The 26859-nt window shown below is 57.8% G+C and overlaps 1 protein-coding gene across 1 annotated transcript in view; it reads left to right on the forward strand.

The window, feature by feature from the left end:
• Nucleotides 1-8516: 8516 nt before the first annotated feature.
• MYO15A (myosin XVA) overlaps nt 8517-26859 on the forward strand; it is a 51778-nt gene continuing 33435 nt past the window's right edge. Inside the window, 18 exon segments of the mRNA XM_072820882.1 lie at nt 8517-12080; nt 14185-14267; nt 14842-14905; nt 15731-15840; nt 16186-16260; nt 16514-16604; nt 20088-20093; nt 20403-20506; nt 20614-20677; nt 21590-21703; nt 22157-22318; nt 23601-23714; nt 24187-24245; nt 24359-24482; nt 24733-24828; nt 25228-25359; nt 25796-25921; nt 26601-26678. Coding sequence (XP_072676983.1) covers nt 8517-12080; nt 14185-14267; nt 14842-14905; nt 15731-15840; nt 16186-16260; nt 16514-16604; nt 20088-20093; nt 20403-20506; nt 20614-20677; nt 21590-21703; nt 22157-22318; nt 23601-23714; nt 24187-24245; nt 24359-24482; nt 24733-24828; nt 25228-25359; nt 25796-25921; nt 26601-26678 — 5166 coding nt within the window.

The following is a 26859-nucleotide window of genomic DNA, read 5'->3' on the forward strand; positions in this document are numbered from 1 at the left end:
GACAGTTGTGTAAGTTTGCTGAACTCTGTTGTCCGGGGCCAGCAGCAAGCCTGGTGATCAGAGGATGGGTGGAGCCTGGGCTGTGGAAAGCAGGCCCAGGTGTGGGGTGCAGAGGAGAATGTGGGGACCTCCAGGTGGTCTCTGCCCTGGAGGGTTGGCCGGGGGCCATGGGCCCCAGATGTGACACCTCCTGAGGCTGGGCCTGGTGGCAGAATTCTTAGAAGGCCCTTGTGACTTCTGGGGTGGCAGGGAGGTTCCCCTGTGAGAGCAAGGTAGCCGGGTATACTGTTGGTTTCCTTGGAAGGCAGGGGTGGACGGGCCTTGGCGTGGGGCCGAGGAGTGGCAGCAGGTGTTCGCTGAGCCCCTCCTAGGTGCCAGGGTTGGTGCGGGGCCATCTCCACAGCAGCTTGTTCTCCAGGGGCAGCAGCTTGCCCTGGGCTTACACAGCTGTAAGTGCAGAGCCTGGATTTGAATCCCAGCTGGGGCTTCCGAGTCCCGGGGTGGCTTCCTGGAGGAAGTGTGCCATATAGGAGTGAATTGTAACAGGTTTTGTGGGGCTAGCAGGCACTGGGCTGGAGTAGAGGGCTCCCCTGGGGGTCTTCAGGTCCAGCTGGAGTGTGGAGCAGGCCCACTGCCCAGCTTTCCAGACTGTTCCTGGCTCCTCTGTCAGCTGCTGAGGCTCCTTTCCTGAGACAAAACAGGAATAATAGACATCATTAAATATACATAGGGCCCCAGGCGGTCGGCGTGGTGGGCTGGGCCTCCCTTCCCTGCAATGCTGAGCCGCTCTGCTGGGCTGGCCATGCTCCTGGGGCCAGCCACAGGACCCCCATTGGGTGGCATGCAGGCAGGGAGCAGGCCACGGGACCCAGGTAAGAAGACCCTGGCCCTGGGCCCTTGGGGTCTGCCATGAGTACCTCTCCCCAGGCTGTAGGGAGGCGAGGAAGGGAGGGGGCAGTGGCGGAGCTGGGCCTTGTGCCTAACTCACAGTCAGGTGCTTCCCTGGGCCTCAGTTTCTTCATCCTTAAATCGGGCATGATGCCCACCTAGTTCCCCTCTTAGTGATGGGTGGATGCTCAGTGGCTTACCTCAGCCCTTCTGCCAGCTGCCACAAGGCCCAGCCATGAGGTCCTAAGTAAGGGTTTATGCCGGGGTGATGGTCACTCCCACTTGCCTTACAGGCAGGGAAGAGCCCCGTGTTCACAGAGCATCAGGTCCAGGCTGATTCTGTCTGGCAGCCAAGCTGGCTGGGACAGGGTGGGAGACGAGGCCAGGGGTCCTCAGGCAGTATGGGGTCAGGGCAGGCATTGCCAGTCTCCGGACACTGGGCCACCATGTTCCTCACTATGGATGGACTCTTTCCTGGGCCGGGTGTGTGTGTCCAGAGATTGGGGCAATGTGTATCTCTGTGTCGAATGTTTGGTTTCCTGGATGGGCAGCTGGCATGGTTATACTGGGTAGGCCTGCATGAGAGCTGAAGGAACCACATGCCGTGCATACCGGCCAACGTGAACTGGCAGCTTGCCGTGCCTCATGCTCGAGGAGGGATCCTCGGGGCTTAGAAGCCCCAAGTGCCCCCGGAAGTTCCTTCCCCATCCCACCAGGGCGAGCACCAAGCGTTGGGCCCCACCAGATGGCCAGCCTGATTCCACCGCTCATCCTCCCTGAGCCTCCTTCTCTGCGGGGAGGCTCATCCCTTTCTGCTCAGATAGTCTGTTTTCACGAGGGTCAGTAATACCCACGCCCTCACTTGCCCTCACTCTGCCCTTCCACAGACCACAGGGCTGCGTTCCCAGAGGGCCCAGCCTGCAGCTTTACAAGACTCCGGTGCAAAGGAGCCCAGAGCATGAATATTCATCCATGGCTGTGTCTGTCTCCCTGTCCCTCCTCTTCAGTTTAAATTCTACGCTTCCTCATTTCCAAAACCTCCTTTGGCAAGAATCCCTCCTGCCAAAGCTCATCTGCCTTACAGATCCCCTCTGACCTGGCCCCAGGAGCAGTGCTGGGGGCTCACACCTCCTGTTGGGGAGGGTCTCAGGTGCTCCCTCACCAGCTCTTCCAACCACCTCTGCTCCCTTGGAACCCCAGCTGAGAAATTCATCTGCTCCCAAAACAACCTGTTTCTCTGCATGCACCCAATTCTCCATGATTGAGAGGCTGAGTCCAGGCCACTTCCTCAGGGCCTTCACATTGCATGGATGACTCGATCTCCGTTTCTCTACATCAATTCCTCTTTCTCTCTCTGGTCTGTCCCATTGATTTGCCAACTAATCTGTACTAGTTTGCTCATGCCTCCCTAACAAAGTATTGCAGGCAACAACAGAAATTAATTTCCTTGCTGTTCTGGAGGCTGGAAGTCCAAGATCAAAATGGTGGCAGGGTTGGTTTCTCCGGAGGCCTCTCTCCTCGGCTCACAGGCTCACAGCACACTCGCACGGCCTTTTGTCTGTGCGCCTCGTCTACTGAAAGAATTATGAGCCCCTGGACATGTTGTTCCCTGTGGCCACCTCCTTTTTGTGGCTTAGCTTCTCCAAGTACCCCTCCCTGTCAACCTCCTCACCCACCAATTCTTACCAACATGCTGCCCAGACACCTCCTGCCCTGGCCTGATGCCCCCCCCCCCATTGCTAAACAGTGACTTCTTTTCTTTTCTCTTTTCTTTTCTTTCTTTTCTTTCTTTCTTCTTTCATTTTATTTATTTATTCATGAGAGACACAGAGAGAGGCAGAGACACAGGCAGAGGGAGAAGCAGGCTTCATGCAGGGAGCCCAATGTGGGACTCAATCCCAGGACTCCGGGATCATGCCCTGAGCCAAAGGCAGATGCTCAACCACTGAGCCACCCAGGTGTCCCAGCAGTGACCATTTCTAACCACATTTACCTCTAATCACAGCAAGATTGGTTCACAGTGCAGCCTCACACTGTCATCAGGTCTGGAGCCTTCTGCACAGGCTCACCCCCGCCCACTGCCTCTCTCATCTGACCTGTGAATCTAAATTTCCCTGACTCCTCATCTGGACATGCCCCCAGCTGACCCTGTCCTAGAACAAACCTGTCAGATTCCCACCTCACCCGCTCATCTTAGAGAATGATTCCCCACTTCGTGCAGCTTTACCAAGCCAACCCGAGGGTCCCCCAGGCTCCACCTTCACCCCAGCCACCACATAGCCCCCTCACTGAATGTGTCAATTGCACTCTGTGTCACAGCTGTCCCAGACTGAGCCACTGTCCTCTCTGTTCCTGCCTCCACTGGGCATTCCCTCCCCAGCCTTTGCCACATGGCAGCCCAACGGCTTTTCCAATAAGCAACGTGAGGCAGTGGTTGAAAGCATGGACACTCTGGAGCCAGACTATCCAAGCTTGAATCCGATTTCAGGCTGTGTGGCCTCGGGCAACTTGCTGCACCTCTCTGGGCCTTCTCCCTACCTATGAAGCAGGAAGAATAATACCTATTTCCCAAGGTTGTAGTGAGGGTTGAATGAATGCTGTGTGGCCTGGTAGTCCTCACTTCCTCGCTGGGGGTTCTCTGCTGAGTGATGGAACCTCTCTAATCCGGAGCCGTTCATCAATAAAATGGGAATAGCAGTTCCCACCTTACATATTGTACAAATCTAGTGAGATATTAGAGCAAAGCATTTAGGACCAAGCCTGGTACAGAGTAAAACTTGCCAGTGTTGCTTATTTTTGTTATTTTCAAAATGCATATGTGGTCATAGCACTCCTGACATAGCCTAAAACCCTCCCAAGGCTTCCCACTACTTTAGCAATAGAGACCAAAGTTCCACCCCAGCTTCCAGGTCTCATGGGGCAGGTCCCTCTTGCCATCCTGGCTACTTCACCTGCTCTGTGTCCCTTTGCCCCCTTTTACCACTGTTCCCTCTCTCATTTGATTAGCTCCCTCTCATCCTTCAGATCTTGGCTCAGGGTCACCTAGTCAGGGGCACCTTTCTGGTCTTCCAATCCACTGTTTGCCCACTCGGGTTGTGGCCTGGCCTTCAGAGCTCTTCTCGTGGCTAGCAGTTTCCCCTTTGGTGTGGCTCACTGCTTGAAGCTCATGTCCCTGTGACATTGGGAGTTCCATGAGCACAGAGACTGTGGCTGGGTCCACTCACTTATGTGAGCCCCTAGCACCCAACACAGTGGCTGGCACAGAGTAGATACACAGCCAATATTGAGGAGTGAATGGATGGATCCCTGAGAGCCCCTGTGCCTGCTGCAGAGGCTGGGGACACTGAGAGGGAGAGGGGACCCAAACCCATAGGAGAAAAGACAGCCCTTGTTGATGAGGGGAAGCCTGGGCACCTGAGACCAGAAAGGGCCATGAAGCAGGCCCTGCTGCCAGCAGCCACCCAGACCACCTGCCCAGAGCAGACAGGACCAGCCGTCTGTAACAACGATGCCATGATAACGGCAGTTTATTCCTGGCTAGGCGCTGTGCCAGGCCCTTGCGGTAAATGCTCCCGTGAGCCCTGCAAGTCAGAGATGCTATTAGCACTCATGCTGACAGGTAAGGAGTCCTAGGGGCAGAGGCTGCACGACTCACAGTGGTCAGATCCAGGACAGGACAGGAACGGGACCAACCCAGAGCTCTGAGCCACCCTGCTTCACATCTGCTGGGCTCCTCTGGGCACCGTGAGCCCTCCTGCAATAGGTTTCACCTATCTGAATGCCAATCTCTTCCTCAGAACCAAGGACCCTCCACTTAGGGCAGATAAAGGGTATGGCTCTGGGACATGTCCCTGAGCCCCCAAACCCACCCTTCCCACTCTCCCTGGCCTCAGTTTCCTCAAAAGTCACATGGAGCTGGGAGACGGGGATTGGATTTTGTGGTCTCAGACTGACATCATTCCTCCTCTAAAGGGGTATTTCCACTCACTGTTTCCAATTCCTTTTTTCCATTTTCACTTTTCAAATGCTTTTTTTTTGTTGTTGTTGTTCGTTTGAATCAGAAATGCACTTGGGTGGTTCAGCAGTGTACTCATGCTGGCACAGAAAAGGTTTATAGCCAGATAACCATTTTCATCAATTTCCTGAATATCGTTCCCAGGATTTCTACATGTAAATAAAAGCAAATAATAGCTTAGATTCTTCCTCCCACCACCCTGACAAAAACACTTGTTACAAGAAGGCAGGCCTAGGCATGTACTGTAGACAACACTGTTCTGCACCATGCTCCAATCATTAGATTTTAGGGGTCATCCCCTACCCAAACACAAGAGACCTTCTATGTTGTTTTTTATGGCTGTGTAGTACTCCAGCGTGGAATGCACCACAGTGTGTACAGCAATGAGTAGCTTGCTGTGTACACCTTTCCCAGGTGCACAGGGGGCTCCGTAGGATGGATTCCCAGCAGCAGGCTCCTCCCTCTGTCCATCTTCCTTTTTTAAAAAAAAATTTTTTATTTATTTATTTGAGAGAGAGTGTGAGAGAGATCACAAGCTGGGGGAGGGGTACAGGGAGAGCAGGACCTTGGGATCATGACCTAAGCCGAAAGCAGATGCTTAACCAACTGAGCCCCCCAGGTGCCTCCTCTTCCTTCTTTTGTAACAGCTTTGAGATATAATCCACACACCGTATTATTCACCTACCAAAGTGTGTATGATGCATTAGAGTTCGGTATGTTCACAGGCATGTTACATACATCCTGTGACCACCACGTTCCTGTCTTCCTTGAACCGTTTCCCATCAGGCTGTGGCCACCCTCGCTCCCATCGCTCCACTGGGACCACATTTCTAGCTCCATGGAGCTGCATCCAGCGGTCAGCTCTCCATCCTCAACTAACCTGACCCCGACCCCTGTGCACATGGGCTGCAGCTGCCCTCCCCCTCAGCCACCTCCTGTCCCCAGCAGGGCAGCCTGGGGTTCATGGCTTCTGCTCCCTGGCGTCATCCTCCAGAACTGTCCTTCAGCACCGCCTAGATGCCACTGATGCCCTAAGTGGTCAGTCCTGATCTCTGCAATGCACCCCCCAGCCCCCTGGCAATGCCCAGTGGACACCTGAAACATGTGCAAAGCTGACGTCTGGCCACTCCTCGTCTACTTGCTCTGCCTGTCATCTTCCTTGGTCAGCCAATGGCATCTCCATCCTTCCCCTTGTTCAGGAAGGAGACCTTGGAGGTACCTGTAAGCCTGTTGGCTCTGCCTGCAAAATATCCCAGTATCCCACCGCTTCCCTCCAGCACTGCTGCCTCTAGCTGGGGCCAGGCCCCTGGTGCTGCTCACCTGGACTGCCATGCAGGGGCTTCCACACCTGTGTCCCGTTCTGCCCTCACTCCTCGGGCTCTGTCCTCCTGAGGCAGCTAGAGGAGTCCTGGGAAGACTGAGGTCAAATTCCACCCCTTCTCTGCTGCAATGCTCCCACAGCGCCGCCCTCACTTGCTGTCAAAGCTGAATCCTCACCCTGACCTCTGACCTCCTCTCCCACCTTGGCCTCTCACCGCACTCTGGTCACACTGGTCTTGCTGTGCTTCCATCACACCAGGCCCTCCTGCTTCCCTCCCCCACTTTTTGCAGCTCTCATCCCGTGTTACTTCCCAGTGTCACCTCTCCCAATCCTTACTCGGTGTTGCACACACACACCCCTTCCCTGCTTTATTTTAACCCACAGCGCTCATCACTATCTGACCAATTATAGCTCTTATTTTCCTTGTTTGCTGACAATCCCCTTGTACATCAACTCCACCAGGGCAGGGCTTTTCTGTTTCCTTCATAGCTATACGCCCAGAACTGGCCTATAGCAGGCTTTCAACAAATACTTCTGAGCAGGGGACACCTGGGTGGCTCAGTAGTTGAGCATCTGCCTCTGACTCAAGATGTCTCTGCCTTTCTCTGGGTCTCTCATGAATAAGTAAAATCTTAAAAAAAAAAAAAAAAAAAAAAAAAAAAAAAAACTTCTGAAGGGATGTAAGAATGAACAAGCAAATGCGTTCCTGTTACAGCACCTTGAGGGACAGGGGCCAGGTGGCTGAAGAATCTGGCGGGAGGCCCAAGCAGGGACTGGCCTGGGCGACCCCTATTGGCCTCTCAGAGAGAAGCACTGTGGAGGCCTCTGTGCCTGATGCATGGAGGCCTGACTGGTTGTCTGGCTTGCCCACTGGCTGAAGAAGGGCCTTCAAGCCCAGAACTCCTTGAAGGCCCAGGCTCTGGGGTCAGCTCACTTAAGCCCCTGCCTTCACCCAACATGAATTGAAGATCTGTCAGTCCTGTATGTCCTGATCCTTGATCTCTGGGCAGAGAGGGTAAGAGGACCTGAGGCCTCGGGTCCCAGAGCTGCTGCCTCTGAGTTCACATCCCCCAACACCCACACACATCCACTCGAACAAGCAACAGCCCCTACCACTTACGGTGCTGAGTCTCAAAAGTGGACTGGTCACTGGCCAGACAGTGGATGCCTGGCCTTGGGTCAAAGGTCCATTGTGGAGCAGTCAGCTGCACCCAGACAAGGCAGGGGCCATGTGAACACTGCCTTCTCAGTAAGGGCAGAAACTGGGAGGAGAGGCCAGGGCTGGGTAAGCAAGCCATGTGGCATCTCCAGCCACTTACACTACCCAGCAGCTCTATCAAGTCTTGCTTCCCCACAAAGGAAACAGGGCATGGCTTATCACTCCCATCCGACAGATGAGGAAACTGAGGCCCAGAGAGGATAAAGGGATTTTCTGAGGCCACATAGCCAGTCATTGGCAGAGCTAGGAGTCAGAGCCAGGACTGATTTACCCTCCGTTTCTGCTACCCTGGCCCCCTAGCATGAGGGCCTTACAAGGCCCTGCTGGAGTTCCACTAAGATGCCCCCACCTTGTCCTGCCTTCTGAGCTGGTGGCCCGGTTCTCCCCAATGCATTATTCATGTTCCCGAGAGGTAGCCAGCTCTGGTTACACTGACCGCAGCTCTGGACACCTGCTCTGCCCACTTCCCTCCTCCCTTGCCCAGGCCCTGGTGGGTCCAAGGTTCCCCTCCAAGGTACCTGGGGGGGCTTTGAACATCCCACCCTGGCTCAGGAGATGTGGTTCCCCTCTGGCCCAGCCAGCACACATGTGCTAGGTGGTTTCCAGCAGGTGGCTTCCCCGTTCTGGGGCTTGGAGTCTCCCTCTGTTGAAGTAGCAGTGACCCAAGCATTCACTTCGGTGGGCTGAGGCGGCTGAGGCACAGGGTGGGTTTGACCCATCAGCACAGTGGTCCTCACGGCAATGCTAAGTCCAAGATGTTCACCCCCAGGACAGGCCTGGGCCTGGCCTCCTCTGCTCCCCAGTAAACAACACCCATGCACTTTCCAGCAGCGCTCGGGTGAAACCCAAGGCGGCTCTGGAGGAGATGAATTATGGATCCACCCTCCCGGAATCTGGTCACAGCCAGAAGAAGCTTGGCTGTCCCTCCCCAGGCCACCCAGACCAGTCCTGGTTGCTCCCAGCCGGAGGAGGCTGCACGCCCAGCAGCGGGCAGGAGACTCGGCGTGTCCCCTTGTCTCCAAGTCCAAAAGCTTGTGACCGGGCCGTAGCCCGGCGGGGTGCAGGCAGCCACCATGGCAAAGGAGGAAGAGGATGAGAAGAAAGCCAAGAAAGGGAAAAAGGGGAAGAAGGCGCCGGAGCCGGAGAAGCCCAAACGGAGCCTGAAGGGAACGTCGCGGCTGTTCATGGGCTTCCGGGACCGCACGCCCAAGATCTCCAAGAAGGGCCAGTTCCGGAGCGCCTCGGCCTTCTTCTGGGGCCTGCACACTGGCCCACAGAAGACCAAGCGCAAGAAGAAGGCACGCACCGTGCTCAAGTCTACGTCCAAGCTCATGACGCAAATGCGCGTGGGCAAGAAGAAGCGGGCGATGAAGGGCAAGAAGCCGTCCTTCATGGTCATCCGCTTCCCGGGCCGGCGCGGCTACGGCCGCCTGCGGCCGCGCGCACAGTCGCTCAGCAAGGCGTCCACGGCCATCAACTGGCTCACCAAGAAATTCCTCCTCAAAAAGGCCGAGGAGTCGGGCAGCGCGCAGGCCACGCTGGACGCCTGGCTCAACCGCGGGGACTCCCGCGTGGGCTCCCGCAAGCTGCCCTTCCCGTCGGGCGCCGAGATCCTGCGGCCCGGAGGCCGCCTCCGCAGGTTCCCGCGCAGCCGCAGCATCTACGCGTCGGGCGAGCCCGTGGGCTTCCTGCCCTTCGAGGACGAGGCCCCGTTCCGGCCCTCGGGCTCCCGCAGGTCGCTGTACGGGCTCGAGGGCTTCCAGGACCTGGGCGAGTACTATGACTACCACCGCGAGGGCGACGACTTCTACGACCGCCAGTCGCTCTACCAGTACGAGGAGGAGCAGGAGCCCTACGTGGGCTACGGCCCCTACGGCCCCGCCTGGCCGCCCTACGGAGACCACGCCCACGGGTACCCGCCCGGGGACCCCTACGAGTACTACCACCCGGACTATTACAGCGGCCCCTACCACCCCACCTACCCCTACGGCTACGGTTACGACGATTATGAGCCCCCGTACGCGCCCCCGGCGGGGTACGCGTCCCCCTACAGCTACTACGACGGCTACCACGGCGATCTGTACCCTCGCGGCTACTACCTGGACCCCTACGTGCCTTATGCGGCGCCATACCCGCCCTACGACCTGCCGTACGACGCGCCCTATTTGGATCCCCATGGGGTGCCCTATGGCGCCCCCTACGGCATCCCCTACGCCGAAGGCATCTATGGTGGCGGCGACCAGGCCATCTACGCTCCAGAAGTGCCCTACCTTTACGCAGAGGAGCCGGCCCTCGGGTACCCGTGGGTGCCGCCGCCCATCCTGTCGCCCCACAACCCGTACGCCCACCCCATGGATGACATCGCGGAGCTGGAGGAGCCGGAGGAGGCGGGTGGCGAGCGGCAGAGCACCTCCTTCCGCCTGCCCAGCGCCGCCTTCTTCGAGCAGCAGGGCATGGACAAGCCTGCCAGGTCCAAGCTCTCCCTCATCCGCAGGTTCCGCCTCTTCCCGCGGCCCCAGGTGAAGCTGTTCGGGAAGGAGAAGCTGGACGTGACCCTGCCGCCCTCCCTGGACATCCCTCTGCCCTTGGGGGACGCGGACGAAGACGAGGAGGAGGAGGAGATGCCCCCGGGGCCGTCGGGGCCCTACGCGCACCCCCTTTGGGGCTTCCTCACCCCGCGCCAGCGCAACCTGCAGCGCGCCCTGTCCGCCTTCGGCGCCCACCGGGGCCTGGGCTTCGGCCCTGAGTTCGGCCGCCCCCCGCCTCGCCCGGCCACCTCCCTGGCCAGGTTCCTCAAAAAGACGCTGTCGGAAAAAAAGCCCATCCCGCGTCTCAGGAGCAGCCAGAAGGCGCGGCTGGGAGGCCCCGCGGTCCGGGAGGCGGCCTACAAGCGCTTCGGCTACAAGCTGGCCGGCATGGACCCCGAGCGGCCCAGCACGCCCATCGTGCTCCGGAGGGCCGAGGCGCGGACGCGCAACAACAACAACTCCCACCGGCCGCCCTCGCCCGCGCCCCGGCCACCCTCCCACTGGAGCGCGCTCCTCCCCGCGCCGGCCACCCGGAGGCCCCCCAGCCCCGGCCCCGGCCCCGGGACCCCGCCTGCCCCACCCTTTGCTCCGACCCTATCCGGCCTGCCCCGGCCCGTGTCGCCCTACGGCTCTGTCCGCCGGCACCCGCCGCCCTGGGCCGCCCCAGCTCACGTGCCCCTCACGCCCCCCGCCAGCTGGTGGGGCTTCGTGGAGCCCCCTCCTGTGGCCCCGGAGGCGCCCCCCAACCTGCTGGCCTTCCCCGGCCACCGGCCCTCCTTCAGAGGGTCCCACCGGAGACCTGCAGCCTTTGGCCTCCCCTGGCCCCCGCTGCCCTCGCCCCAGCCCTCCCTGAGGAGCCTGCCTGGCCTGGGCTACTGCTCGCCCATGGGGGGACCGTCCCCTCAGCCATCCCTGCGCACCCGACCCTTCCAGCCTCCCTTCTCGCCCCCGCCCCGCCGGCCCCACTCACTCCGGGAGCCCCAGTCTCGGCGCCGCATCTCTGGGCGCCTGGGCCCACCCCGCTCACCGGTGCTGGGCTCCCCGCGGCCACCCTCGCCGCCTCCTCTGTTGGGCCACGGCTCCCGATTCCGATCACTCAACCTGCCCTCGCGCCTCCCGCACACGTGGCGCCGCCGAAGTGAGCCGCCCACCAGGGCTGTGAAGCCGCGGGTGCGCCAGCCCTTTCATCGGCCTCCTGGGGCTGGGTCCTGGCCGGCGGCGCCAGTAGCAGCACCTGAGGGCCGGGAGAGCCAGAGGGAGCCCGAGGACTCAGAGACACCCTGGATGGTGCCCCCACTGGCCCCCAGCTGGGATGTGGATGTGCCTCCCACCCAGCGACCCCCCTCGCCCTGGCCAGGAGGTGCAGGCAGCCACCGTGGCTTTTCCAGGCCACCCCCTGTGCCGGAAAACCCCTTCCTCCAGTACGTGGGCCCTGTGCCGGCCCCGGCTTCCCAACCTGAGGACCCAGCCTCGGACTTGACTGATGTCTTCCTGGTTAGACACCACGATCCAGGGCCTGGACAGTTGGTAAAATCAGCCAGCTCGATCCCTGAGAAGCCAGAAGAAGAGGCCACTCTGGAGGGCCTTCAACCACCAGCAGAGCCTGAGCCCTCAACCCCGACACCTCCCAAAGACTCCCAGCCACAGCGGAAGGCGCTAAGGCTCAGCCTCTCCTACCCACTGGCCACCTGTGAAAAGATGAGAGCCACGTGGCCACCATGGCGCCGCTGGGGGACACTGCCCAGCGCCCCAGCCCCCTTGGCACCTACTGGGCCCCCAGGGCCCCTGCCCAAGGCGGGTGAGCGGCGCCAAGCAGGCCCTGGGCGTTTCGCTGTGGTCATGCCACAGGTGCAGAAACTCAGTGCTTTCCAGCGAGTTCGTCCTGCCGCCCTGCAGCCTCCTGTCCAGGTTACCCAGGACCCAGAGCCCAGGCCCAAGCCAAGAGCCTGGAGTTTGCTCTGGTCTTGTTTCTGGCTGCCAGCGGAGGCCCATCGACCCTGGTCACCACTGCTCACCCGCCCCCAGTCCTGCCGCCTGGGCCCTGGAGGCAATTGCCTGCCTCATGGGGGCCCCTGGGAAGAAGTTGGCCCCAAAAGCTGGTGGAACAAGGTATGAGGGCATAGGTCAGAGGGAGAGCTTGGGGGTTCTGTCCTGGGAAGCGGAGGCAAGAAACAGCCTCACGACCCTGGTGAGGCGCTGCCTGCTTGTGCCTCAGTCTTCCCATCTGTAACCTGAGGAGAACAGCCTTTGGGCTCCCCAAAAGATGCCAGCACAGGCAGGCACAGTACAGAGACTCTGGAAACTCCTCCTTGTCACTTTAGGAAAGGGATCTTGTCCTAGCCTGTGGTCTGGGCAGCCTAAGTTCTGGGTTAGTCTGGATGGCACGTCTGTCCCCAGCAGTCCCTCACAGATTTTGTCTGAATACAAGACCTCAGGGCTTGGCTGTCCACTCTGTCCCATCCCCACATCCACATCCATACTGTTTCTCTTGCCACCTACTGACCCTCCCCCAGGATGGAGTTCCTCTCCTGAGTTGCTGCTTGCGGGCAGTTCCCTGGGCTGCAGGATTCTGAACTGTCCAAGGATGAGGGGCTCAGGAACCAAACTTGTAGCATCCTCATTGCATGGTGAGGAAACTGAGGCCTAGAAGGTCACACGGTGGATCAGGGGCCTAGTTAGGAGCCTGTCCGGGCCCCCTGTGGAGTGCAGGGCAGGTGGCTTGTCTGAAGGGTGCCAAGCTCGTGCCTGGCTACCACGTTCATGGCGGAATGCGAGCCTGATGCTGGGTGGCCCTCAGTGGAGGGGGGTGGTCACCGGAGACTCCCCCGGGACGCCTGGGGTAGGCGGGGCATGCAGGGGTGGTGGGTGTTTCTCAGCCTCTGCAGACGATGCCCCGGGGAGCGGGTGGCTAGCCGGCCCGGCAATGGCGACCGGGGCAGCCTGGCTGCTGGGGGGGCCCTGGCCCCGGCGCCGGGTGCCCCGTGCTGTGTGGGCTGCAGCATTGTGGGAGCGGGGCGCGGGGCGCCCAGGGGTGAGGGGAAAGGATGCCTGGGCCCTCCTCACCCTGGAATACGTGAGTGGCTGAATTATTCAGGGTTTGTGGCCACTGGTGCACATGGCCAGACGGGTGGGCGGGAGGCCAGGGCCTCAAGGGTGATACTTGCTGTGCCCTACTTAGCAGCCGGTGACAGGCATGCAGCATGCAGGGCTCCCTCCTGGTGTCCCCTTTCCTTACCTGCTCCGAGAAGGATGCAGGCTGGATCCGAGAGGCTGGAAAGGCAGGATGCACACATGTGCTTGCGGTCATGCGGGTCACATGCAGGCCTTTGTGCCTGGGATATGTTCTTAGGTGTACCGTGGCCAAATAAGGGAAGCATGTATGTGTAATGTGTCTGTGCCAGGGTCTGAGCAAATGTGGCATTATTGGTGTCAAGAATGTGCACATAGATGGGCACGGTGGCAGCAGGTGGCATCAGGACTTTTGTCTTGAGCCCCCCAGGTGTGGTTGAGACAGCCTCAGCTCTCTACGCACATGAGAATGTATCAAATGGACATTGAGAGCATGTACCTATGCATGTATGCCTCTAGCCAGGCATCCCATGCCTGCATGCGTATCCATAGGCAATTTGCAAGACTAGGGGTGTGTGGGAGTCGCATTAGCTGCAAATGCCTTTGCATTTGGGTCTGAGTGTAGGGGTCTGCATGTTTGCCCTGGGCTGGGTGCAGGGGCCTGGTGCTGAGTGGGAGAGTCTCAGTGTCCACCTTCCTCGAGGCCCCATCCACCAGGACATGGATGTTCATCAGGTTGTCACATAAGCAAACATTTGGGGTCCACCTGGGGAAAGGGTATCAGTGTTGGAGAACATGAAGTTGGGAGCACTTCTGGGCAGAGGGAATAGTGTGTATGTGTGTGTGTGTGTGTGTGTGCACACGTGGGCACGTGCGTGTTCTCACCCCCAGGTCAGGACACTTGAGAGCACATGGGAGCACCTGCTGCAGAAAATGCATGGGCAGAGGGCAGGCATGTGCTCCAGGAGTAAGGGTTGTATGCGGGTTCTGTGGCGCTCGCTATTCCACAGCAGGGAGGCTGCAGGACCCAGCCTGGCCTTGGGGATCCTTCCTCCCCAACAGGAGCAGGTCCCAGGCATGTCTAAGACAGGCGGCCACGCATGGATGCCCTCCAACCAGGCCAACCACAGACTCTCTCTCGTAGATGCACTCCATCCGCAACCTGCCCACCACACGGTTTCACGAGCAGTGCCGGGAGGATGGTGTGGAGGACATGACGCAGCTGGAGTGAGTGGAGGGGGGGTGGGGGGCTCAGCAGGGGGTCACCACAGGGTTGCACACTTCTGGCCGAAGCGCCTCCTCCTGCTTGGGGTGCCTCTCACCTCCTGGCACGTTTCCAGTGCTTCTATTTCCTCATCCGTGAAGTGGGAGCCATGCAGCATCACAAAGCCAGAGTGTGTGTGTCTGAGCTGTGAGTCAGATGGGCCTGAGTTCAAATCCCAGCCTCACCACTTACTGGCTGAAAGACTTTGACACTCTGTGCCTCAGTTTCTCATCTGCCAGATGGGGGTGGGTGGCAGTTACTGTGGGATGCCCAAAATGTCAGGGTTATGTTGGTCAATGTCATCTCCCAGTCACAGTGACTTGGCCCTCACGTCTGCTTCCCAAGAGCATCCCCCACTCAGTGAGGTGGGGACGATGACTATCATATACATGGAGAAACTGAGGCACAGAACAGAAGGAACTTTCCCAAGGTCTCACAGTTGGTTGGTTTCAGACACAGAACTTGAACCCAGGCCTTTTTGACCAAAGCCCTGGACTGAGGGGGGCCCTGATATTTCCCCTCTTCCTGCCCTCCCAGAGACCTCCAAGAGACCACTGTGCTGTCTAACCTCAAGACCAGATTTGAACGGAACCTCATCTATGTAAGTCATGGGGCTGGCTCTGCCCTGAGCTCAAATCAGAAAGGTAGCTGCCTCTTGGGGCCACAGTGGGAAGCACAGATTTCTCCTGCTGAGCTCCAGATGTGTGGCTTCTGGTTTGAACTCTGGGGTTTCTATCATTGGAGTATAACATGCTAGAGCCCAGGGTTCTAAAATCCAAAGTCCTGAAACATAGAGTCTTAGAACAGTGGAAGCCAGAGACACATCTGGAGACAGGAAACTCAGAAGTGTGACCGCTTACTGGGAACCTAGTGGATAAAGCTTCCAGAGACCTGGAATCCATAGGCCTGGATCCCAGGAAGAGAGAGAGGTGGAAGGGGGCCGGAGAGATGGAAGGGGACTGCTGGCCCCACAACAGTGGGCCAGAGGGCCAGAGGCCCAGAACCACAGAGCAGGAGGGAGGGCCGGCCACAAGGGCTCTGGCCACCTCAGAATGCCCCGGGCTCCCAACTCTCTCCCCACTCCAGGCAGTGGAGGTTTGACCTCACTTCAAGGCAGAACCTTCTGGAACCTGGCCCTGACTATTCATAAATGAAGTACACGATAGCTGACATAGCCACCTTTGCAGATTTGTGGCTGTGGGGTTTTGCTCACTTTAGCCGCCTCCCAGCCTCAGCCTGGTCCAGTGCCTGACATTTCTCAACCAGAGTAGATCCCCCATCAAGCCTACGAGAGGGCCCCTGGGGCAAACACAGAGGCTGGGCAGCCAGACACCTGACCCCATGGAAACGGGGCTCCAGGCTCCTGGAAGCTGGGGAGGAGGGCCACGAGAAGGCATAGGCTCTGAAGCCCCTGCCTGCCCAGCAGACCTACATCGGCAGCATCCTGGTGTCGATGAACCCGTACCGAATGTTTGGAATCTATGGGCCAGAGCAGGTGCAGCAGTACAATGGGCGGGCCCTGGGAGAAAATCCCCCGTGAGTGTCTCTGGGGTTGGGGATGGGGTTCTCCTCGGGTCTCCTGGGTCCCTCTGCCTGAGCCAGGCGAGTCCCTGCCTGCCCCTAAGCCAAGGGTAGGGGCAGCCAGTGGCTGGCAGCCCACCTGTTGGGCCCAGTTGGTTTCTCCCCCAGTCTGGCCACAGTCCTCTCCACGTTGTTGGCCATGGGGGCTCCGACCAGAATGGGGGCAGGGAGCATCTCCCCAGGGTGGAGGGTGGAGCAGAATTGGCTGCCAGGGTGGACAGAGATGCTTTCCTACCTGACCCTTCAGGGGTTTGAGAGATGGAGTCCTGTCCCAGTGATACCTGTGGCCTGTCTCTCCAGGCACCTCTTTGCAATTGCAAATCTTGCTTTCGCCAAAATGCTTGATGCCAAACAGAATCAGTGCATAATTATCAGGTGGGTTAGGCTGGGGACCTTTGTGTGCATGGGGCAGGGTGGGGGCTGGGGGAATGTATGGGAGGAATCTCAGATGACAGGTCTGCATCAGGCCAGACCTGCTGTGGGACCTGGGAAAAAATCGCTTGGCATCTCTGGGCCAGCCCGCCATGACCTCTTGTGTCATAGGAGGTTCATAGAAGGGTAGGGGTAGGGGAAGCCCAGAAGAGGCAGTGAACTGGTTGATGCTCACTCTGCTACTTTGCGCCGTCAGCGGAGAGAGTGGCTCTGGAAAAACTGAGTCTACCAAGTTGATCCTGCGCTACCTGGCCGCCATGAACCAGAAACGAGGCATCACGCAGCAGGTGAGTCTGTCCGTTGCATGGTCTGTCTGATTCCCCAGGACTTCCAAGCTTAGTGCTCCCCTAGAGACAGGCTCCTCGGCCCCAGTTGGAGGATGGGGAAGCCGAGGCCAGGGTTGTACTGTGAGGGCTCCTGGGACTCTGGCTCTTTCTGCCACCCACCTCCCCACCCAGGGCACACCTGCCTGGCCAGAGTGGAAGCCCCATGGGCATGGGAGTCACTCCATTTCTCCTACCTGGCCTTACCTTCTTGGTGGGCCACAGTAGATGCTGGGGCACTGAGGACATGGGGCCGGGGGAGTGCAGGATTGGAGCATTGTGGAGAGGGCCACGTCTTCTCAGGTTTGGAACCTGAGAATGTGAGACCCTTAATAAAGCTTTTCCAGGGACATACTGTTTGCCAGGCCCGGGCTAGGTGATGGGGAGGCAGGTGGCAGCAATACAACATTCCCACTCTCATGGGAATTTCATTATAGTAGAGGAAACAGAAGGAAAAAATACACAAGTAAATTATGTCCATGTGAAGAGGTGGGAAGTTGCAGAGGAAAAAAAAAGCAAGGAGGAGGGTGGGGAGTTTGGGGGGATTGTAATTTGCAGCATGGTGGTCTATGAAGACTCTACTGAGAAGGTGAGGGAGTGGGCCCTGAAGTCACCTGGAAGAAGAGCAGACAGGCAGAGGGAAGAGCAAGTGCAAAGGCCCTGGGGTACAAGGAGGTCTAGTGTGCACAGGGGATGGCAAAGTGGCGTCATGGAGTCCAAGTGTGGGAAGACAGTGGCTTGGGCCAGGGGGTACTGATGAAGATGGTGAGCACAGCTAGACCCAGGTGCAGTTTAAAAGGTCAGCCAATGACTTGCTGAGGGACCTATACTGGGGTGTGAGAGATGGGGTGGAGCTGTCATTAGTTGTGTGGGCAGGGCCGTGGAGGAAAGACAGGTACCCTGAGGAGTCTGCTGGGCGTCCACGGAAATGATGGGAAGGTGGGTGGATACACCCATGTGCCTGGAGCTCAGAGAAGGTGAGTCTGGAGGTGAAGGCCCCTCAGCTCAGTCTCCAGAACCGAACTCTCAGACTTCCCGCTGCAGGCCATGAAGATCGGCAACGGGCCAGTGTCCCAGCCAGTGGCAGTCTGGGCAGGTGATCCAGGGACATCAGGTGGGGGCTGCGTGACCCTTAGTGGGAACTGGGTCAGCCCAGACTAGGTAGTCCAGAGGGGTCCCTTCCCCCAGGCCCCTCTGATGCCTGCCTCGGTCTGCTGCCCCTCCTATGCCAGCCTGGTCCTCTGGGGCCCTCCCTTTGCTCCAGGCAGGGTTTCAGAACCCCTCTGTTTAGACTTCTGCAAGGACTGGCTAGTAGGCAGGGAAAGGTGTGCACTGAGTACCTCCTACATGCTAGGTGTTTTAGTTATGTTGTCACGTTAGGGCTGCACTGCAGCCCTGGGAGGCAGGTTCATCTGTGTCCATATACGGACTGGGACACTGGGGTCTGGGAAGGGAGATGACTTACCTGATGTCCCCAAGTGTGTGTGTGTGTGTGTGTGTGAGCTGAGATCTGAAGCTCAAGGCAGAGAGCTGTCTTGACAGGGATCAGGGAGAATGTAGCTGGGTCTGGGAGTTTCTGTGCCAGGCATTCTGTAGATGCCAGCTGAGATAACCTGGGTCCATTTCCTAGCTGCTGTTCTGCCCTGCTCATGTAATCTGACGGTCCTTTCCTAGTGTTGGCTTCAGGCATGGCTGGATCCAGGGTCTTAAACAATGTCCCTTGGTTTGGCTCCACCCTCCCCATCTACAGGCATCATTCTCAACCTGGATCAGCAAGACAGTGTCACAGTGTACCACCCAGACTTCCCAACGTGCCAGTGAAAGTCTCAGGGTTCCCTCTTGCTGGACTAGATTTGGCCGTAATTCTAGCTGGACCCAGCTGTGCCTCAACTGGCTGAGGCCCAGGCCACAGGCTCTGCCTCTGGGCTGAGAATGCAACAGGCGTTGCCTGGGGTGGAGAGTGACTGGGTGCCGCCCAGCCCAAACTACAGGCTATCGCCCCACCTGCGGGTTGAGTAGAGGGCCCCACAGGACCACATGGGGTCCAGCCCAGCAGTCCTCTCCCCAGCCCCTGGCCGGACACTAGGAACAGAGGAGCAGCTGCCTCCCACTCAATGCCTTCAGGGGGATTCCAGAATAGGAAGTAATATAAGCCAAAATCCAGGCAGACCCCAATTCACTGAAGAGCCCCAGTTCAGCTCTTGTCTGAGAGCCCCAGTTCAGCTCTCGTCGGCTCCTGCTCTCGTCTGGGCCTTGGTCTACTCCTTTGTGCAATGGACACGGTATTTCCTGGACTAAATGGGACCATGAGAGTGAGCAGGTGAAGGGAACTGGCCCCTTCCCCAAAGTCACACTTCTGCAGAGAGTGGGCCTTCTCTGCTCCTTTTCTGAGAATTTATCCCGAGGAAATGACAGCCCGAAAACACTGTGTACACAGTGACACGCATGCTTGTCACAGCGTTGTGATCTCATTCGTAGGACTCTGGAGTCCCCGGGCACCTTACCTGGCCTTTCCGAGCCTTTCTCTGATCTGTAAAATGGGTGCATCAGTACCTACCTCGCAGGATGGTTAACAACCATATAATTAGAGCAAAGGGTTTGGCACCTGGTAGGTGCCTAATAAACGGGAGCTGGGGCTAACTATACCTTGGGCAGCTCTGCTGTCCTAAAACGCTGGTCCTTGTGTCACCCGTTTAGCAGATGCTCCTGGTTTGGTATAGATGCTGGGGACCTAGAGGTTTGTACACGGACAGAGACTCTTGCCTGTGGGGGCTGATGTTCTAGTGGGAGAGACAGGATACAAATAAGTGAGGGGATTTGCCAGCGGTGCTGAGGGCTGCAGAGGGAGGGATTTCTGGTCCAGAGGCCGGTGAGGGCCTGGATGCCGAGGGAAGCGTCAGGGGGCCATGGTGCAGTGCAGAGCAAGGGAGGGGAGAAGAGGAGACAGAGCCACCCAGGAGCTTGGCTCTGCAGGGTTTGGAGTCACAGCAAGGGCTTGGTTAGAGCCTGAGTGGCGTGGAAGCCGTGAGGAGAAGTGTGACCTACCACAGGTTTTCAGAGGACCCCTCGCCCCCAGAGGAGCACAGCCAGGATCAGGAAGGAAGCTCTTCCGGGAGCCCAGATGGTTGACCACTGGTGGTCCATGGGGATGGGGTAAAGATGATATCCCCAGAGCCTTTTGGCAGGTAGACCCCGCAGACCCCCCCAAGCAGACTCCCACACCCCAGGGCCACACTGCAGTCCCCAGGCCCAGACAGCTGGGTTCATGCGTTTGCTCTCACCTGGCAACCCCCGCCCTGTCCACCCCAGGGGTCCAAGGGGTCTGTGGTTACTCTGTGGTCTAAGGTCCCTGGTGGCCTGGAGGGAGAGGGGTTCAGTCCCATGGGTGACCTGCTTCTGTTCTTGTCCCTCTGTCTTTCTCTTCCTCCGTCCTGGGCACTCCTGAAGATAAAGGTACTTGGAGTGTGCATGTGTGCCTCTGAGTGTGTGCACACACGCGTGTGTGGTGGCAGGATGGGCAGGAAGGGGCATCCAAAGACCTATCCTGCCTGGGGGCTGCTGTGGGAGGGGTCTGAATGTGGGGGAGCATGAGGGGCAATGGGGGACACTGGGGACACCCAAGGGTTCTACAGGGAGTCCACCTGCAGTGGCCCCTCACACAGGAGGTCTTCAGGGAGGTCTGTGTCTGGGAACACCTAGGGGCAGCCCCAGCCGTGCTCCCTACTCCAGGCCCCTACAATTCCCACATGTTCTGGGGTCCAGATCCTGGAGGCAACACCCCTCTTGGAATCCTTCGGTAACGCCAAAACCGTCAGGAATGACAACTCCAGCCGCTTCGGGAAGTTTGTGGAGGTCTTTCTGGAAGGGTGAGTGGGACGGTGGAGGGAAGGACCCCCAGGGGCCTCAGAGCCCACACCAGCCACTCCCCCCACCCACCTACCCTGCACAAGCTGACTGTTCTCCCCGTCTCCAGGGGCATGATTTCTGGTGCCATAACCTCCCAGTACCTGCTCGAGAAATCCAGGATTGTGTTTCAGGTGGGCCAGACCCTCCCAGGCCCTGTGTGTTGGGATGGGCTGGGGGTAGGTAGGTACTCAGAGCCTGGCACCTGCTGGGGCTGGGGAAATGTTGAATTGATGAACAGAGATATGTGTGTGTGTGAGAGAGAGAGAGAGAGAGAGAGAGCAGGTGATCTCACCCCCTATAGCTACATTGCCCCTTTCTTGTCCCTAAAGCACATGATCCAGCCATGATCCTCCTCAGGACCTTTGTACCTATGATTTCTTCTATCTGAGCACCTCTCCCATACACCTGCAAGACCAAACCCCTCATCTTCTCCAGGTCTTCCCTGAAATGTCACCTGCTCAGGGAGGCTGTCGCATTTAAACCAACGCCCCTCTCCACCCCACCAGAACTCCCTGGCCCCTTCCCTGCTTTATTTCTCTCCGGAGCACTGTTCTCCATCTGACATGTCTTATTTTGACCAGTGATTTGCTAAGTGCTCATCTCCCCAGCCAGCGGGCAGGCTCTGTGAGGTCGAGGGCTTCTGTCTCCCTTGCTCCCCACTGGGCCTTGAGAGCCTGCTCCGGGGCCTGTGACACACTGGCACTCAGCCGCCCTGGTGGAGCAAACCATCAGGAGGCCCTGTGTGTTGTGTGTCCCCTCTGGACCGTGAACACAGCATACACAGGTGTGTGTGCCCAATGTGCACAAGAGAAGAAAGACTACCTTGCTCTTATTCCTCCAAGCAAAATTAAATCCTGACCTGAGCCGCCTCCCTCCCGCCATCCCCAGCCAGTGCCAGGCTGGAAGCTCAGTCCTCACAGGGGCCTGGGCTCACCTCTGGGTCCTTGTGTACCAGTATGGGCCAGCACACCTGGCCTTGTGTGTGTCTGGGGGTCTTCTACGTGGGTGGCTCCTTTCTCTGCACCCACCCTGCTACCCTACAGGCCAAAAATGAAAGGAACTACCACATCTTCTATGAGCTGCTGGCTGGGCTGCCTGCCCAGCTGCGACAAGCCTTCAGTCTACAGGAGGCTGAGACCTACTACTACCTGAACCAGGTGAGCAGTGCAGGCGTCCGAGGGCCCCCGGGTCTGGCACCCTTGCCCCATCACCCTGGGTGGGCTGAGAGAACCAACTCATGGTGTCCTAATAGCCAGCAAAGGCAATGGGAGTTGGGGGCCATGATTTTGATTGAAAGTGTCTCATCATGACAAGGGTGACAGGCATCTTTAGGGTCCTAGGGGGTGTGGGGGGCTACCTCATTTCATTTCTCTATAGCTTAGAACAGAGCTAAGCAGCCTGGAGTTATGGCATTTCCCCCTTTGAGCCTCAGTTTCCTCCTCTGTGAAATGGGGACAGCATAATACCACTTTTAAGGGATGTTGTGAGGACTAGACGAGCAAACGCATGTAAAGCACTTGATCAGGGCCCGGCATGCACCACCTGCTTGGGGCCTCAGGGCTGGAGGGCCTGGCCAGGGTCCCTGACCCCTGGTGCCTGCCCTTGCCCAGGGCGGGAACTGTGAGATCTCAGGGAAGAGTGACTCAGATGACTTCCGCCGGCTCCTGGCAGCCATGGAGGTGCTGGGCTTCAGTGGTGAGGACCAGGACAGCATCTTCCGCATCCTGGCATCCATTCTGCACCTGGGCAATGTCTACTTCGAGAAGTATGAGGTGAGAGAGCCCATAGCCCCTCATGGGGCCCTGACACCCTCAGGAGGCAGGTCATCTCCTCAAAAGCTTGGGAGCCATCTATATTTGCTTTTTGGGGTACGCTGTGCATGTATCATTTGTTATCTCCCACGACCCTCCAGCCACCATTGGAGTTGCTCCTCTTTTTTTTCTTATTTGTGTATGAGAGCTTTTAATATATGTGAAGGAAGTCCACCCTTTGTCTCTGATGTGAATTGCAAATATGTTTTCTAGCTTATCATTTCTATTTTGATTTGTATCCAAGTTTTTTTGGTGTTTTGCTTGCTGGTTTGTCCTATTTTGTTTTGGTTTTTTGCCATGTAGATTTTAAGAGTGATTTTCAGGCATTTTATTTATGCATCATTTCTTATATAAATTTTAGACTTTTAATCACTTTTGGAGACAGTTATTTCTCTAACATTGTAACAGCTTTCTCCCATAATTTTTTCAGGACCTTTTATGGTGTGTGTGTGTTAACATTTAATCTTTGGCTCACCAGGCATTTATCCCAGGAAGATGTGAGGTTGGAATCCAATTTCTTTTTTCCCACATGGTTACTTAGTTATGCTAATCCTGTAATTCAAGAAATACAATCATGCACTAAATTCATGCACTAAATTCTCACACATATTTATGCCTAATTCCTGATTGCCCATTGTGCTTCATTAATCTATGTATTGTGTTTCTATCCCCACACTGTTTTTTTTTTAAAGATTTTATTTATTCATGAGAGACACAGAGAGAGAGAGAGAGAGAGAGAGAGAGGCAGAAACACAGGCAGAGAGAGAAGCAGGCTCCATGCAGGGAGCCCGACGTGGGACTTGATCCCGGGTCTCCAGGATCACACCCTGGGCTGAAGGCGGCACTAAACTGCTGAGCCACCTGGGCTGCCCTCCACACTGTTTTCTTTAAAAGATTTTATTTATTTATTTGTAAGAGAGAGTGTGTGTGAGCAGGCAAGGACAGAGGGAGGGGCAGAGGCAGAGGGAGAAGCAGGATGTGGGACTCGATTCCAGGACCCTGAGATTATGACCTGAGCCCAAGAAAGATGCTTAACCTATTGAGCCCCCCAGGTGCCCCCCGAGGCCTTAATTCCCCCCAGGGGTTTAATTATTATAACTCTAACATGTTTGAGTATCTCACGGGGCCTCCTTCACTCCCCTTCTATCTCAGGATTTTCCTAGTTTTTGTAGCTTATGTTTTTTATACAAGCTTTAAACCCAGTTATCTAGTTTGAAACACACCACTGTTGGTGTTTACATAGACGGACGCGCAGGAGACCGCCTCGGTGGTGAGTGCCCGGGAGATCCAGGCTGTGGCGGAGCTCCTGCAGATTTCTCCCGAGGGCCTGCAGAAGGCCATCACATTCAAAGTGACTGTGAGTCCCTGGGCACCATGGGCCATCAGAGCCTCCTGCCACTGCTTAGACAGCATAGGCTTCTCCTTGCGCCTTGATTGTTCTCCCCTTTTCACACCTGCTCATGCTTAAAGGCCCAATGCAGGCATCACCCCAGCCTCCAAGAAGCCACCCCTGGCCCCAGTGTGAGCTGTTACCCGCCCTGGGCAGCCTACACCCTGGCCCTTTGTCTCTTCCCAAGGCTTGATCTCACTGGGTCTGTCTGCTTATGCCTCTGTCTCCCCCATTAGACTAGCAGCCCTGCCCCCACCAGCATAGCCAGGCAGAGGGGGGATGAGAGGGTCCTGTTCTGCCCCTGGCCAGCTGTGTGCCTGAGACCAGTCACACCATCATTCTACCTCCCTCCCTTTCCCATAACCTCCCTAATCCTTTGGGGGGCTTCCTGGAGGTGGTGGCCAGCCTGCTGTCATTCAGGGGCCTCATCCCTCCCTAGGAGACAATGCGAGAGAAGATCTTCACCCCCTTAACCGTGGAGAGTGCCGTGGATGCCAGGTGAGGCCTTGCTCCTCCCTGCCTGAGCCCCTGATGCCTGCCCTGCCCACCCTTCACCCCCCACCCTGCCTCCGGCAATGTGCCCACCTGCCCCAGCACCATCTCTGACCCAGGGATGCCATCGCCAAGGTGTTGTATGCGCTGCTCTTCAGCTGGCTCATCGCCCGGGTCAACGCACTGGTGTCCCCGCGGCAGGACACACTGTCCATTGCCATCCTGGATATCTATGGCTTTGAGGTAGGGCTGCACAGGTGGATGAGGGACAGGGGACATAAAGCCTCCTCTTCCCTTCTCTGCCTACAGCATCCACTGTCATCTGCCCCTGATTTGCCTCTCATCTCCTTCACTCACTCTCAAGCACTCCCTGAGGCCATGGAAGGCAGGGAGGGCCCGGGGAGGCTGGGGCCGGTGAGCAGAGCCTTGGGTGGGGACACCTGGGCTGCTGGCCAAGGAGGGAGCAGGCCCAGCCTCACCACCCACCTGGCAGGACCTGAGCTTCAACAGCTTCGAGCAGCTGTGCATCAACTATGCAAACGAGAACCTTCAGTACCTTTTCAACAAGATCATCTTCCAGGAGGAGCAGGTGTGCACTCCCGTGCCCATAGCACTCCCGTGCCCTCCTGTCTGGCCGGTGGGCCTCCTTAGAGCCAGACAGGAAATGCTGGCTTTTTAAAGGCAAATTGGAGGTGGTCAGGCGGAGTGGAGGGAACCAGCACATTCAAAGGCCCGTGCCCTGGATGGGGAAGCTGCTGGGTGCTGAGCCAAGAAAAGCTCTCTTGGGGGATCCTTCTCCCCCTCTGCTGGGCTGTCCCAGGCGGAGGGTGGAATAGGCTCAGAGATGGTTCATGTTGCCCCTCCACGGAATGAGCTTCCTATGCAAGCAGAGGTGCCCCGGCCAGGCCCCTTCATGTGGATCCAGCCTGGGAGGTAGGGTGGATGGGGCCTGGGCAGGGCCAGGAGGCTGAGCCCCTGACACCCACAGGAGGAGTACATTCGGGAACAGATAGACTGGCGGGAGATCACCTTTGCTGACAATCAGCCATGTATCAACCTCATCTCTCTGAAGCCCTATGGCATTCTGCGCATCCTTGATGACCAGTGCTGCTTTCCCCAGGTGAGCCATTGGCACTGGGTGAGCCTGGTCTACTCGCTCAACATCTCTGAGCCTCATGTCCTCATCAGGCCCGGGTCCCGCCTTCTTCTCTGCTCTGGCCTGGGACAGGAGCTCAGAATACCCAACCTGCTGTTCGCAACCCAGGGTGACTGAGGCTGGTTAGAGGGCAATGGGCTGCCAGAGTGGGGTACCAGCTTGGGAAGTCACAGGCTTCCTGGAGGAGGTGACCTTGAGGTTGGACCTCAAACTCTGATTGGAAGACACAAGTAAGGACGTCCACTTAAGCTTCCCCACCTAGGGCAGTGGGCAGTCAGAGGCAGCTGTGACTTGCTCCTCCCCTGTGCTTATCAGGAAACAGGGCTGCAGGATTTGCCACAAGCCCAGGGGCAGGGTGCCGGGGTTCCCTGCCCACCCTCTGACCCCTGTCTGCCTCTAGGCCACAGACCACACGTTTCTGCAGAAGTGCCATTACCACCACGGCGCCAATCCGCTCTACTCCAAACCCAAGATGCCGCTGCCTGAGTTCACCATCAAGCACTATGCAGGCAAAGTCACCTACCAGGTGAGACCCAGGACAGCCCACCCAGCCTCCGGGGCCACCGCAGTTGGAGACAGAAGCACAGCGGGGACTGCAGACACTCCCACCTCTTCTAGTCCTGGGCCTGCTGATCCTCAGCTGTGTGACCTTGGGCAAATTGCTTTACCTCTCTGAGCCCATCTTGTCCTCAAAATGGGGATCATGGTAGTGCCCATCTCATGTGAGTGTGGAAGCCTAGGGCTGGGGTGGATGTTAAAGAGTAGCTGTTATTAGTAGTGATGGGGTCACTCAGTTATCTCAGACACATTCCTGCCCAGGAGGTGTCTCAGGCCAGGATGCGAAGCTTCTGTGCCCACCTGGGCCTTGTTTTCCTCATCTGTAGGACACAAAATAGCATCTTTCACTGAGGATGGGGCCAAGATCCAGACAGTCATGTGAAGCTAGAGCTAGTGCCCCCCTCCCCGGAGGATTGGGAGGGTAGTGGGGGTGGAAGGGGAGGGGACTATGGCAGAAGGAAGGGTCCAGTTAGGGAGGTAGAGGCCCAGGGGGGCAGGGCCAGGGTCCCCAGGGCCTGGGAGCCCCTGACCTGCTGTAGGGAGGAAGGAGGAGGCTGGGAGCAGGCAGGCTGAAGCATGTTGGCATAGGCTGTGCCCCCAGGCTGTGTGGGGTCCTACCCAAGCCGCCCCACCGTTCCCCCCTGCAGGTGCACAAGTTCCTCGACAAGAACCATGACCAGGTGCGCCAGGATGTGCTGGATCTCTTTGTGCGGAGCCGGACACGGGTGAGCCAGCCGGGCCTCCTGCCACTCCGTCCCCACCCCAGAGCGCCCAGCTTGCTATCAGGCCCTCTCTCAGTTCAGGAAATGGGGAAGTGCCCCAGATATCTGGTCCTGCCTCTGGCTCCCCCTGGCTGCAGCCAGGCTGTGATCCTGATCCCAATCCAGAGTCGGCCTTGCTCTGGGC

Source organism: Canis lupus, chromosome 3, assembly GCF_048164855.1.
Source record: "Canis lupus baileyi chromosome 3, mCanLup2.hap1, whole genome shotgun sequence".
Taxonomy (NCBI): Eukaryota; Metazoa; Chordata; class Mammalia; order Carnivora; family Canidae; genus Canis; species Canis lupus.